General features: G+C 52.7%; 1 protein-coding gene across 1 annotated transcript; it reads right to left on the bottom strand.

The window, feature by feature from the left end:
* Positions 1–3132: 3132 nt before the first annotated feature.
* Positions 3133–5224, bottom strand: T069G_06644 (uncharacterized protein; the record flags this gene model as incomplete). The annotated part of the gene is made up of 5 exons (XM_056173854.1): positions 3133–3887; positions 3947–4177; positions 4239–4697; positions 4752–4941; positions 5000–5224. The coding sequence occupies 5 exons, from the start codon at positions 5222–5224 to the stop codon at positions 3133–3135; spliced, it is 1860 nt and encodes a 619-aa protein (XP_056027433.1).
* Between the last annotated feature and the right edge of the window lie 9635 nt (positions 5225–14859).

The raw sequence follows: 14859 nt of genomic DNA on the forward strand, positions 1-14859 counted from the left end.
CTTATCTTGGCGCGTATAAGAGCAGAGACATCAAATGTATGAAAAAAGTCTCCACAGTCAGCTTATACTTGGATACGTCAACGCCAAAGCCGGAGATGGGAATGAATGACTTGCTGCTGCTTCCAACAAGCATTACTTGGCATCTACTAGCAAATACTAGCATCTAACAACGCTTCTATTGTAGGGATTGCCACACCATCGCCAAGAGATTGCACCAAGCACGCCCGGAATCAGGCCACTCTCTTCCCCCCCATCCGGAGCCTCTAAAGCTTCAATCTCTCCGATTCCCGATCCAAAGAAGCTGTCATTACGTTAATACAAGAAGAGTCAAGTTCACCTTTACAGAGCCCCACAGAGCAAGCAAATCCAAATCCGAAGCAAGGACAAAGACGAGAGACAAGAACAAGACAAGAATACTACCATCTTCACCGTGATCTTCTCATCCCCTCCTCTCCCATCCCATAGGTACCGGTACATACGAAGCTACTGTACGTAGGCACTCATACTAGAAGTAAGGCGAGACGGGCCAGACCGCTCACCATCTTTTTCTAATCCCCTTCCCGACCCTGCCGTGAGAGAGTGGTAGGGATCTGTAGTTTTTTTGCGGGACTGGGATTTTCTTCTTCTTAACCTGACACGCACATTTTACGCGAGCTGGAAAAATAGCGCTGCTTTGGGGGGAAAGGGAAGTGAGGCACTTGAAATCGAGAGGGGAGTGGCTGGAGTCGAGTAGAATAAGTTGTTGGCTCTGCATCTGTGAGTACCCGAGTGAGTACCCGAAGAGCACTGGCGAGAGAGACAGCAATCAACACATTCTCATCCATGTAAGAGAAGCTCATGACGCTCTCAATGTGGACCCTCACCTCTCTCCTTACTCCATTGAGCAAATCATCTTCTCACTATCCCCGGATCAGGAGAGCCCACCCTCCCCCAATACCACCTCGATAGTTTCCAGTCCATCCTACATACAAAACCTAAATGTAAACCAAATCAACCCATCTCAAACCTCCATCCAGCCTTGCTCGCCTCTTCTTCCTTTTCTCTCTCTCCCCTCCCCTCGCTTCACTTCTCTGGTTCTAGCCCTCCAGTCCTGCTGCAGCCCCTAGCCAGCTGAACACACTTCACTCAACTTCGCTCTTCCTCCAATCCCATTCCATCCACACACCCTCTCTCTCTTCCACACTCAGACATACATGCCTTAGTTAGCCTTCGTCCTGAATCATGTATACAGCAAAGCTACTGCACCTCACCAACCGCAGCCCGTGCCTGGTCCAAGTGCACGTCCAGATTACATGACACATCACTTTCTCTCTTTTTCTCTCTCTCGCAGCTCTCTTCCCTACCCTCCCCTGGCATCTTTCCTGGAACACACATACACCACCCACTGCACATGTAATTCGTCAAAAACCCTACACAGACTAATGCCCATCAATATCAGCACCTTTCAGGATCCATTCCTTGCCGTCCAACATACCTGTACCTGTACTCGTACATTGTCTTCCAAAGTTCCCATACCCATTCCCCTCACCAATCCCATCAAACCTCACACCCCCAGCCAAACCAAAAAATGTCAAACAAAAAAAAAAGAACAGCGCACACGCATAATCCAAATCAATCACTTATACCACATCACATTTTCATCCCCCCCTCCCTTCCCGTCGATCCCGATCCCCGCCCAGCAAAATCCTAGAACCAGTTCGTCATGGCCCCTCCCCTTCTCTTATTCTCGCTCGGCATCTCTCCGTGGTCAAAAAATGGGACTCCACAACGCAAGCATCAGTGACAAAAAACCACACACACAAACGTACCCCTGCACAAAAAAAAGAAAAGGTACACGCCTCGTTTCTTCCCTCCAACCCTCGTCGTAGTCTTTCCATCCATTGATCTTCTCCAACCAGTGACACCCACGCAGTTTTCCCTTACTTCGCTGCCTGCATATATCCCATGCAAAATTATCCTTCCCCCCAGCCCGCGGCTATGCATCCATACGTGCCGAACCCAGCAAGCAGCTCGACACCAAGACTATGTACTCGTAGCCCCCCCTTTTCATCTTCTCCCGCTGAGGATCATCATTGGTCAGGAAACGATGTGCAATTAAATTCCACGTTTATGGCTTTCCCAGCGAAGACATGGCCATTTCCTCCCAATGAATCACAGTAGAGGCTCTCCAGTTCACTGGCGTAATAATGGGACAGCTACAAATCATGACAAAGTGCAGAGGGGGAAAGGGACAGTGTCCTCAAGAAAGGAGATCAAAATTGCAAAGATATCAACTCATTCATCACTGTGCCATGCACATATACCCATTAAACAATAACATCAAAGATTAATTACCGTCATATGAAAGAAACAAAATACAAAATCCGTATACCCGCCCAAGAAAAAAGCCAATTTTCTTCCCAAGATACTTGACGCTTCCAAAAAAGAAACGAGATATAAAAAAAAAAGATGACAGTCGCTCGCTCGCTCGCTTCGTTTGTTTCGTTCTACATCTCATAGCCACCCAATATCTTCTTCGTATCAGCCCATCCATCTGCATCCAGGTTGATTAGAAACAAAACTCCAATGAAATGCCCAAAATTTCTCCGACATTGCAATCGTCACGCTTGCGTGCGTCAAGTCTCAAAAGTGCCAAACCAAAAATACGTTTTGAAAAATCAGAGGCTGTGCCCGCCAGGCGACTGTTATCGCAGAAACTCATCAAAGCATCCGCCAGAGGCAAATATCCACCCATCGCGAGAGCACGCTCGCAAACAACAAACATAAACAAAGTTAAAGGCAAGAGAGGATAGCCTTGAGAATGTGGGAAAGAGAGAAAAAGAGGAGAAAAAGAGGCAGCGTGATTCCGCCTGCTTTGTCGAGATATCAATTGTTGAATAGAAAGCCCCCCTGCGGACTATTGAAAGCCCAATAAACGCCAAGGCTCGTACTAATTGGGAATAAGTAACGAGAAGGAAAAATCAGAAAATCCACACACAAAAAGTCATGTGCCTTCTGGTGTATTTTGCGCCCTGTACTGTCTAGACCAGGCCGCCGTATCCATCGTGAGGCCCAAGGCCAGCATAGTTGCACGCAATGCCCAACAAGGCTTGCGTTATTGATGTCCGCTTGGTACTAGAAACTCCTCTCCTTCTATTGTAGAGACGGGCGATGCCCAGCGGCATCCACAACCTGGGTCATGACTCTCATTCCCCGGGTATCGTTCGACATTGCGTAGCCATAGCCCTGCTGCTGGGTGACTGGGGGCGCCTGAGACAAATCCCCCGATCGAAATATCGGAGCTCCGGTTTGGTCGTATTCGTTCCGGTGTGGTGTCTCAAAAGAATTTGGTATAAAGGGCTGATTGGATGTCATGGAAACCCCGGAGCCGACAAACGATGCTGACTGTGTGGTAGTTTGCTGCTGTGCATAGGGATACATGGTCGATGCGTTGGTATTCGTTGATGCCTGTGGCCACTGCTGGCTGTACATTCCCCCAGGGCTAGCGTAGTCGCTGAACACTGACGGCCGTCGGCTGGCGTCATGAGGGCTCGGAACCATGTCGAGGGCGATGTTGGCAGCCGCTGTGGTAGCCACAGGCTGGCTGCTGTGAACAGACATTGTGCCACCCTCGACATATGTATGCGGCTGTGCGGGAAGCTCTGTAATCATGGACGGCGGGAATGCATTGGCCCTGACTGTCATGTCATTTATAAAGGTGGGCGGGCGAATACTTGTCGCGGAGCTGGGCTCTGATGCTGCCGGGTGAGGGAGGCACTGAGCAGCCAGCGGCTTAGCTCTAGCCTCGTGATCATCTTCATCCTTGATGTAGGTAGCCTCCTCATTGTCCGAAGCGTAACTCTCTGGCATCTTGTCTTCTGCCATGACGTAGACCTCAGTCGTACCATCTTTTTTTTTTGCATTAGTATTCAGAAGAACAGTCACAAGCTTACTTGGATCAACTTACCGATTTCGCCATTCTTGTATCGCTCCTCCTGGCGAGCCACCTTGAAGATCTCGTTCAGGAATGGCCTCTTCTTGGCGTTGGCTTCATTGTCCATGAAAAATGACGACAGGGCCTCGACGGTTGTCTCCTCGAGCTTCTTCACGTTCAAGCCAAGCTTTTGGATATCAGGATGCTGCTTTGCGTTGGGCTCAACAACCAGTCTCAGGATGTGAGCGAGAAGATGTACACGCTCTGCTTCTTAGTTAGCCTCCGCTCATTCTTCCAACGCGTTCAAGGGGGCAGTTTTTCTAACCTCGCTTGTATAAGTGGTCTGGCTCCTTGTGCCGGACCTTGTCGTCCTTGGTAGGGCCCCACGGTTTTGGCCACCAAGCAGGCGCCTTCTCGTCGCTGCCGGTGTAAGGGTGTGTGGACTGCTTCTTGGGCTCCACGGCCTTGACCCAGGCCTTGGCAATGAGCTTGCAGGCCGTCTGCTGGCAGTTTTTGAACCGCTGTTCATAGAAGCTCCAAACAGCGTGGGGGTCGCCGATCCTGATACCTCTACGAGATGAGACCGTCATGGGAACATCGTCTTCATCATTTACGGCTCGAGTTCCCCTGACGCGCTTGCGCCCTTGGCGGACGGGACTGCCACTCCAGTCACCAAATCCAGAGTTGCGGCGACGGCCGTCAATCATCCGACTACGGTTGAAGGCAGCAGGGCGGTTGTAGAAGCTGTCTTCGAGATTGTAGTCGTCCAGCATGGGGTCCGCACCTTTCATGACTACATTAGCAATCCGTCGAGAGGTTGGTTTATAGAAAGTCTTACCTGCATCGATGCGAGACATGACCTGCCGGTATCTGTTGGCATCAAAGAACTGGCGGATGGTGTTGTCCGTCATCCCACGTCCCGGGCTAGGGCTGAAGAAGGTCATGGACGCGCCATCTTCGTTAATGGCAGCAACAAAATAGTGCTTGGCAACAATGCCGCAGTGGGTTCTCAGTGCCTCGTCGATTTGCTGTTGTTCGAATATTGTCAGAAAAGACTCACGGCCGGCTACATCATATACAACTTACCATGAGTGGCGGGCGACGCGAGTCAGTGCCCTCTTGGAAACGGGCATTGTCAGCTTCGACACCAACGCGCTCCTGTGGGAAGGAATGGTGTCGTTGAACAACATCGGAGGCGTATCTCTCAGAAGAAAAGGACTGGTGGCGCGCAGTGGTTCCATCAGCCGGATAGTACTGAGGCTGAAAGGTCGGGTGACGGGGGAACGAATCCCGGGTCCAGTCTTGAACCATGGCTGGATAGGTTGAGCGTTTTCTGGGTTTGCGGCAGTACGGGCGATGCGCAGGCTGGCGAGATTTAACAAATATCCAAGGGGTCCCAAGGAGATTCAACACGTAGTTCGGCTCTGCTTGGTACGACTCTCGGTTTGCATAGGCCGAAAAGCGAGGCCAGAGATGCAGAGACTAGCGCCGGCGGTAATGTTTTGCCCACCTTGTACTTTGTAACCCGGTTTGCAGAATCGGAGAGAATTTTATTTGTCTCGCGATGCTGTGCTACCAACGTGGTGCTTTCAAAGGGGTGAGACGGTTGATATTTCAGTCTGTGCTCTCAAGGTAGCGCAGAAGCCGCAAAGAGGATGGAGCAATCAAGGTGGTGTGCTGTTGTTGAAAAGTAAGACGATAGGTGGGATTATTGCATGTCGTGAAAGGACAGGATCTCTTGGGATGGTGCTGCTGGCAGTTGGGAGGGCGTGTGCGAGGATGCTGTTATACCCGAGCGTGCAAGGACCGGCGTTTCTGTGTAACAATAGCAGCTAATGTCGAGGAGAAGAGGTGCAAGCAAGTTGGACGATGCCGGATCGCGGTGATGAAGAAACGGGCAGAGCAATATCGACGTTGGCGTTGATTCCAAGCTTCGGAGGCAGATCTAATGCAAAAGGACACAGCCGGACAAACAGATGCGCTCAAACGCCTTGCTGCTTGATGATACCAAGAGGACCGAAGAGACGAGATTTGTTTCGTGACAGGCGCAGCCGATCGATTTATAGGTAGTAGAAGCCGTGGTATCGGACGAATCAGATGAAGACTAGAGCTAGATAGAGACGGTGTGATTTGACTCCAGATACGGAATTGCGGTCTCCAGGACAGGACAAGACAAGAATATCAAGTAGTCGGGAAAAATCAACAAGAAGTCGCCACAAATCGTTATGGCCAAGATGCAGAGGGGAGAGGCAGCAAGAATTATGTGTAGCAATGTCTAGCTATCTCCGGCATGGGGCACACAAAAGTTCGGCGTGGTAGTACGGGCGACAAGCTCAGAATATCGCAACGCTGCTAGATGGATCCCTTCTTTTTCTTCTTTATAAAAGAAAGAAGAGAAAAAACTACGCCCGTAGACTAGAGCCAAGTTCTTGGGACTCTAAGAAAACACCAACGAGGCCAAAGGAGAAAAGCAGATCCGGGGCCCGAAGTGAAACGAGAGTCAAAAGTCGGGCTGGGTGGGAGCGGCAGTCACCGGGAGAAGGGCAGAAAGCTGCTTGCAAGTTGAGGACGGAGAGGATGTGCCGGTTGATATGAGATCAAAAGACAGAGGATCGAATGGGCCAATTAGTAACGGCACCCACCAGGACGATGGCAGCTGGGCCGGCCCCGCACAAAGACAGCAGATGTCTCTCTTGTCGCTTTCTTACTCGCGGCCGTTTTTCTGGTGTTGGCCAGTCCACTTTGGACGGTAGCCTCCTTGGTGCCAACCGGCTGGCGTGTCAGCAGCGTCGCAGAAGAGCGCGCCCGTCAGATGGCCAATCAAGGAGAGCAAGGGAGGATTTGAGCGAAGCAGACGAAAGAGGCGGGATAGTAGCGAGAAACGTGAGGAGAAGAAGAGGACAGTAGGAGAGGAGCAGAGGAGAGAGGAAGAGAGGATAGACGCGAGAGGAGGGTGTAGAAAAAGGAGAGAGACAGAGCAGCGCACAGCAAACAAGACAGGACAGGACAGGACAGGAATAAGCAGCGAAAAGCAGTCAGCCAGCAGTCAACGAACGAGGCAGGGCATGCGTTCGGGTACTTGTAAGATGCAGATGCAGCGCAGCGGCTGGAGGTGAGGAAATGGTCGAAGCGAAAAAGGCGGACGACGAGCCTCGCTGGGATTCTGATGCAGGCAGGGAGCTGGAACGCAGCGGTTTGCTGGGCCAATCGCTGGTTCCCGTCAAGACGCAGATGCAGGCGCAAGCCGGGGTGCTGCTCTTTCTGGTTCCCTTTTTTTTCCCTCTTTTCTTTTCTTTTGCTTCTCTTGGCCCCGTTGCCATGCATGCAGCGAGGAACTGCCTGGTCGACGAAGGGCATTGAAGCCAGCGATCGTCCGGCCCGCCAGGCCAAACGTGCTGGAAGCCCTAGAGGCCCTAGAGGCCGCAGGCTGGGGTGCCGCTGCGGCGATGCCTGGAGCGTCGCGGGCTGCAGTGCTAGCAGTGGCCGCTAGCTGCCAAGGTCAGGTTCTAGCCCGGCTACAGGCGCTGCTCCAGGGCACCGCGGTCGTGCTAGCAGCGACGCCAGCTTTAGCGGCCGCCCAAATGCTACACCCACCTGGCCAGGGTCTTGGGGCCGTCGACGGCCTTAAAACCACGGTCGTCGGCCTTGATAGTCGGCATGTCACTGCGAGAGCGTTTTAGTCAGGGTGACACGGGCGCAGGGCGGACAGGGAGGGCCAGGCAATGGATGCTGGGCTGCTATACCTACCTTTCCAGTCTATACCGGTACTGTACTGACTTTGCCGGGCTGGTCACATCGATCCGGTTCAGTCGCTATCGCGGTCGGCTTTGTACAGGTACGAGTCCCGCGTGCCCGGCACAGACACAGGCACAGGCAGGTACCAGACCGATGTTGACATCGGTACAGGTACAAGTACCAGACCGTGTGGAGGGACAGATATGATATTGGCTCCAGTTGATGCATTTTGACACGACCAACAAGGAACCCACTCAGCTCCGGCCCTGGTCGGGTACCTAGCACTGACATCTAGCACCGGCCGAGACCTTAATCCTCTCCTCTTCAGGTACGCTGATGTCCGAGTCGCTGGGTTCATGGCGAGGCGGGCTCCCAAGTTATTGGCCTTGGCACGCCAGAACCAACACGCAAATCGCTCTGTGGACGAGGACATGTGCCCGTACTCGTACGAAACGGGTACGTGTCTGGTACTTTTACCGCTGCGGGCAGAGTGTCCATCAGCCAACAAAGGGGGCCGGCGAGGTATTGTCCCATCCAGGGCATCTAGTGCGTCCTTGTCTCTCCAAGGTCCCATGCGCCACTCTTGTCCCGTCGCCAGCGTGGAGTGAACCAGTAGCGCTGCTTCGGCACGGAAATGGAGGCAGAGGGGCGGATTCGAGAACAGGAAATTCCGAGCTCTCGTCGCGACAGACGACACCACGTCAATGGGTCGCCAGACGGTGCCGTGCTCGCTAGTCGTGATCCCCGCGGCATCTTGGGGTGGTCCAAAGATGCTGCGCGTGGCTAGAAACGGATATCAGGCACTTGAGCTTCGTGCAGGACACTAGAGTGACTAGACAGACTGCAGACCAACCGGCACCCGAAACAAAGCTGCGCGGCTTATGCTTCATGGGTTGTACCATTATCACGTACAAAGTACGAGGTGCTGTACACATACGTGCACACGTACCGGCACACCACTTGGGTACTAGCAGAAGCAATACCTGTGCTAGTACGAGCACCCGTAGCACCACCCTTGGGAGTCCAGGGAACCGCCAGTCGCGTGTCCGTAAGGCGTCTAGTTGTTCCGGTATAGAGTTCAGTTGTCCGTACCGAGGGAGGTTCCCCTCAGCCAAGGTCGTCTTCATTCGCCCAAGCCGGAGCAGGGCATTGGCCAAACCGCAACACCATGGCCAGGAAGGGCTTGGGCTTGAAGTGACTAAACGCCCAAGGCCAGCACCTCTGCTGAGAACAACGCGCGTTGGGACTGTGCTAACGCATCTCCTTCGATTTGGTCACGATCCTTGCGTTGTATAGCGTCGCCTCTAGTTTTGTCTCACCGGGGCCTGCCTCTGCCAGTATTGGTCTCCCATCTCGGTGGCACAGGTGCTCCTCGCTTCAACTTATTTTTTGTTCCGTCTGTACGGAGCAGCACTGAAAGTATCCACACGAGGAACCGCCGCAACTCACAGGGGTCACCTTCTTCTTCTTCGTCTTCTTCTTCTTTTTTTTTTCTCCCCTTCTCTCGGCTACCAAGAGAATGGCGAGACTTGACGTTTTCGTTGGTCAGCAAGTTCCGAGGGTGCCTGTGCTTTTACGGGGTAATTCGCCCTCTGTGCCTGTGCCGCATGGAAGCTCGGGAAGTTAATAGCGGCACTCGAGCCCTTGCTAACCAGGTTGCCAGGGCTGGCGTCCAGGATTGACAAGCGGCAGCTCCAGGATTAGCCCTGTCTAGCCCAGCGAGGATTGCGTAGCCTCTGGGGCTAACGGTGAGACGAGGACTTTGTTAAACGAGAGAAAAAGGCAGCATGGAGAAAAAAATTGGGAATTGCAAAAGCCAGCCAGGCCAAGAACAGAGCAGATGCTAATTAAAGGTGCTACCAAGCCATGGCTTTGCATAATCCAATTAACATTGGATCATTCCAAGTTAGTGCCCCGAACGGAGGCACATCTTTCAGAATGGAAAAGGGCTGGCGTCATTTGTTCTTATCGGCACCAGGTCCAGAGCCTGCAAAGTACCTGTAGATAGCTGCAGTGCCACCAGACAACGGTGGTAGATTAGTTGTCTGTACTAAGCCAAAGCCTCAATGCCGGCCGACACTCAATTAGTAAGAGTAAACAAGCAAGCAAGCAATGATGGCGCCGTCCCCGAAACGAGACATTGGCGCAGTGTTTGTTTGATGTTCGAAAAGCACTCGTCTGTATGGACGCCGCCAGGTTTATTCCTTCCACCAGCAAAACAGGTGAAACATACCGTAGCCATGGCTCCACGGCATATGGGGAAACAAAGGAGGTGGGGTCGCGAGGGAACCAAGGGCTGGTGGCCGGCATCAGCATCAACGGCGTCGTGCTCTGTGGGCCAGGCCAATAGAGAGCTGGCTGCCGGTTATCTCTTGGATCGCTCTGATCTGATACTACCTGTAATTAATCAGAGTTCAAGACACGCTCCTAGCATCATGCAGATGCTTACCGTTCGGGCTGCCCGCATGCCGCAATAGAGTCATCGGCTTGCCACGAGCTTGCTCCTCATGGTATCATTATGCCCCGCGAAGAGCTGCTCTATTTCCCCCCTTTCCCCCCTCTCCAGCGGCCGCGGTCAAATAAGGATAAACACCAGAGTCTTGTGCATGCGCCCGTCACGGATTGGCCCAATTATTCCACCTTTTTGGACCACGTTTCTGTGCCATGAACTGTTGCGGGCTTGCTAATCAATGATGTCGGAAGCGGGTGGAGATGGTTTCGGCGATAGCAGTGAGTGGTAGTACTAACTGATATTGATGTGATGTTGGCATTGACACTGCACCGGCACTGGCATTGCTGCTGTTGATTGCAACTCCATGCAATCAATGGATCGTCGTCAGGGCCAGGCACAGAAGCAGAAGCAGGGATGGCGACGCCATTAGCAGGAGGGCGCTTTGGGTTGATGTCGCTAAATGCTGTTGTATGCGCTGATCAGCAGGCGTGCCCCGTCACGAGACCCAGCCTGCTCCATCCATGGCTCAAGCTTGGCACAATGGAGAACACCATCGGAGTCGCCTATTTGAAGTGCAATCCTCCGGACCAAGAGCCTGTATTGACGCACCTGGCACCTTGTTCGCCGCATGCTGAGCCCAGGCGCTGTCTGTCTCCCTTCACTCTGCTCCCCTTGCCTTGATTCCCGGTTTAGGCTATTCTCGCCTGGCATGCCGAAGAATCGAGTCGAGCCAGATCCAGGAAGCTGGCAAAATGTGACTGAAGGTGCCAAAAATTTGTGCCCCATCTGTGACGCCACAATCAGTGACTCCCATTTAGCTACATGAGCTGAGATGAATGGAGGGCATCGAGAGAAATCCACCGTCGAAGTCGATGATTGAACCGTGCCTTGGCTACAGTAGTGCAGCCCTAAACTGAGCGAAGTCATGCTTGGAGCAATTAGCCTGGGTCTTTGATGAATTTTAATGAGATTGATTGGATCCCGTACTTGGTAGTAGAGAGCGCCTTTCTGCTGCATGTGTCCAAGGTGAAGGTGAGGGATGGAGCTTGAAGCCAACTTGAACTGAACATGGATGGCAGCTCCAAAGCTCGCTCAGTCACTGTACTGCACCTGTACCCCTCAGCTGCTAAGAGGTACCTAGCGGGTGCTGCTTCGGGCCAACACGTGGGGTAGGCCACGTTAACGCTACTCGAGTCCCGGGCTAGTACGAGTACTGTACATTACAGTGCCTGCGGCCAAACGCCTGCTGCACCTGAGATCGACTCCCGTTAGAGGCAGTTGCCATTCCAGCAGCTCGGAGCCAACAGGAAGGAGACAGTGACAGCCCAGGTCTCTTCCAAGGCTGGACGGCCGCAGGGAAGCCTGTCAATTTTGAAATGTCAAGTCCATTTCAGGTTGATTTCAAACAATTTGATGGAGCTCAATACAGGCATCCTCGCTGCACCACTTGGAGACGCCGAGATGGCTTCACCTCTTAGGCAAGCTACCTATTCACCCAGTTAGTAGGTATCTTACCTCCTCTAGCTCCCAAGGCCGCAGTAAGGATTTAGCAGCAACACCTCGCATCGTCAGCCCGGTCCGTCTTACATGTACAAGTACGAGCACTCATTACGAGCTTTCTTCACCACCATCCTCGCGCTGTCTCGCTCGTCGACAACCCAACCTAACCAGCCCAGACCTCCTGGGATTGATTCGCTTCCAAAAGCAGGCTCGTGCGCCGAGCTAGTAGCCGCCATGGAGCCAGCTTCGCAAATGGTCAGGCCTCTGATGCCTCCATTGACTTCAGCTGCTCGCCCAGGGCAATACAGACATGACCACCGCCTATCTTATCCGACGATGCGGAAAAGGGTTGGCCGAGATACCTTCTCATGCCAGGTTTGACATGACCCAGCGAATGGGCTAGGACGCTTATCGCCGCCGCTGCGGAAAAGGATCCGAGGCTTCAACAAACGGCGCTTCACGGCCCATGCTCCCTCAACCGGACGCTGATGCATACAAGTGCCTCGTACGTGTAGGTGCGATATATGCATCTACATGTCCGGAGGAGACAGGTAAATATTCACTTTTCATGGCGATATTCTCGCCGAATGTTGGCTTTAAACCGGAAACACCGCTAACAGCTCGTTACCCTTTAGTTTCTCCCTTGTGGTCTCCAATGGATCAACAATTCTGGTGGGACGCGGTACGGCTCGAGCTCTTAGTTTCGCTGGCCAACGCCCTCCACATAGCAGAGGCATGAAACGCTTTCCGGCTGCCGAGGCGCTCTTGTCGCGCCCTGTGCCACTCCAAACTTGCAGTAGCACTGCTGGCCCTACCACGACCAACATCACACGTGCAAGCCGAGACTGAGCTGAAACTGCTTCGATAGTTACTCGTCGAGGCCGCTACCTCACAAATGCACTTTATACAAGCAGTGGTCAGCTGTGGCGGTGGAGGCGCAAATGAAAGCCATTGTCGGCGACGTCCAGCTGTGTTGTGTCTCGTGGTGAGACCTGTCAATCCGACATGGCGGTTGAGCCAGTGGGTGCGGGAACCACCTCTGCCAGTGAGATCCAAAGGTGGCAGCACCTGGCAGCGCCATCCCGGACGTCCGGCAGCACATCCTTGCTTGTCTTAAGCCACTGTGGAGAAGCCCAGAGACGTGGCGCCATGTCTCCAAGATTCGCGTTTCCAGCTTTTTGCTTCTCTAGGGTGGGGGGGTTTAAGACAGGGCTTGGATGTACCACTACCAGGGATACCGCACCGCGACGCTGAGGTTACGATGACAGGTGCTGGAGTGCAAGGCAAAATCCCAGTACCGCGGACTATTGGTTCGCGGCGTGCCCTCCCTCCGTATCTTAACGGCCTTACGGGTATGAAATATGTCGTCCTGTAGCACGGCATGCCATGTACCTAACTTCAACGTTACCGAAGAGCTCACTTCCGTCGCTTTTATTGCGGCCGGTCCAAGTATGGTAGGTAGTGCGACCCGCAGCTCTGTTCAGCCGCAGCAAGTTGTTAGTTCTCAAATACCCTTTAATACGACTTTTGTCCACAGCCGCATTCCGTCCTGACAGGGACTAGATGTATCAGGTCAATCAACGCCTGCTTGTTAAGTGCAGCATTTTTGCATTATCAGCTGAAAGATATGCAAACAAGTCAAAGTCTTCCAGGCCCCACGCATCCCATACAGAAAAGGGGAGGAGAGCAGGGAGCGAGAGGGATGGGAGGAAAGAGACAACAATATCTTACCGCAGTCGACAACCGCAATACCACTCGCCCGAGACATCGCTTCGCAGCGTATACATCTTGTGCTAACCCCGGCGTCTGGGACTTTTGGACGCCGTCAGCGTTTCAGCCCCGACAAAAAAAGAAAAGAAAAGGGAGCCAAAAACAGCCCGCCGGTGCTACCAGGACCAACCGCAAGAAAGCAACCACTCATACTCGAGATTGGTCGATGCGTTTGACACCGGGCACCGGGGTGTCTGTACTGAATTCCGATAGCATGCGTCGGAACCGCTTTCCCATACGGAAATAAACTCTCTGGGCTACCATGCTCGGGCCAACTCAACTTCGCCAGCTGTACGCCGTTGGTTGAGATTGGCGGCATTCTGGTCCTAGGGCCGGTCCTTTAATACCACCAAAGATGAATCATTACTGTGTCCGCATACTGGCACGTTAGAAAGCTACTGATCAAAGATTAAGAGTTACTCTTGATGTCGACCAAAATGTAGTGTTGCGGTGAAGTGACCTGGCAATTCTGTGGGAGACCAAACGAGCCTGAGTTCGATATCAGGACACATACCCTCTCGAATTTGTGCACCTATCACCTATCTTCGACATGTGGAATATCTTTCGTCCATGAGATTTCGGCAGATGCATGTTTCTGCACGCCCATGCCGCTGAGAGAGGCTCATTGCAGTGTGCAAAGCGGCCAGCAACTTTGCGTTGTCGTTTTAGCTCCTACGACATGATACGCCTCGATACAAGGTGGTGCGGCAGCATTGCTACTGAGCCCGGTTTACCATTGGTCTCCCTACCAGGGGCATGTTCTGAAGGATGTGTTGTACTATGCTGTGTTCCATCCGCGGGACACGGAAAGCTCGCCAGACGAAGCTATTCCTGTCGGCTGAGAAGCGACCCTATCGCAGTCCCAGAATACTACAACAGGCTCTCTTGGTGCTTTCCTCTCTCGCCTTCGTTTGACCAGCCACGCTTGTGAAGTGCACGCTCCTGTCTCTGTTTATTGATCAACCGGTACGACTTTTACCGTCCTAAGAACGAATCCTACCGGAGACGATATTCTACATCTCTCCTCAGTATAGGCTAGTTCCATCAATACCAAGCTTGCCAGGAGACATGCCAGTTGCTGCGGGGACTGACTATGGAACAACTTCAGGTAGATGAAAGGGTTCAACTTTTTAACTTCAACTTCCAATCCAGGGACTTGGGAGAGTCGAAGGCGTCGGCCTACTATCTTATTGTCCACTTCTTATAACCTATGCACATATCTCTGCACTTGAACTTGGTGATTTGCTTAGAGCGAGACTGCATTGACGAATTCCCTATACCGCACTAAAACTGATCCAATAATGATTTCGGCCCTCACGAGTTTAATTAAACGCGGCGCCTCTTTGCGTGGCTTCGACCCTGGGGCGTTTTGTCTAAGCGCAGCTTCCAGTTGGGGTACAGATTGCTTGAATGGGGAGGGGATCAGGAATTTATTACCTGTTCCGCGCATTATGCATGTGCAATATTTTGCCACCTAATGGCCCAACCG

The sequence above is a fragment of the Trichoderma breve genome, chromosome 4, assembly GCF_028502605.1.
Source record: "Trichoderma breve strain T069 chromosome 4, whole genome shotgun sequence".
Lineage (NCBI taxonomy): Eukaryota > Fungi > Ascomycota > Sordariomycetes > Hypocreales > Hypocreaceae > Trichoderma > Trichoderma breve.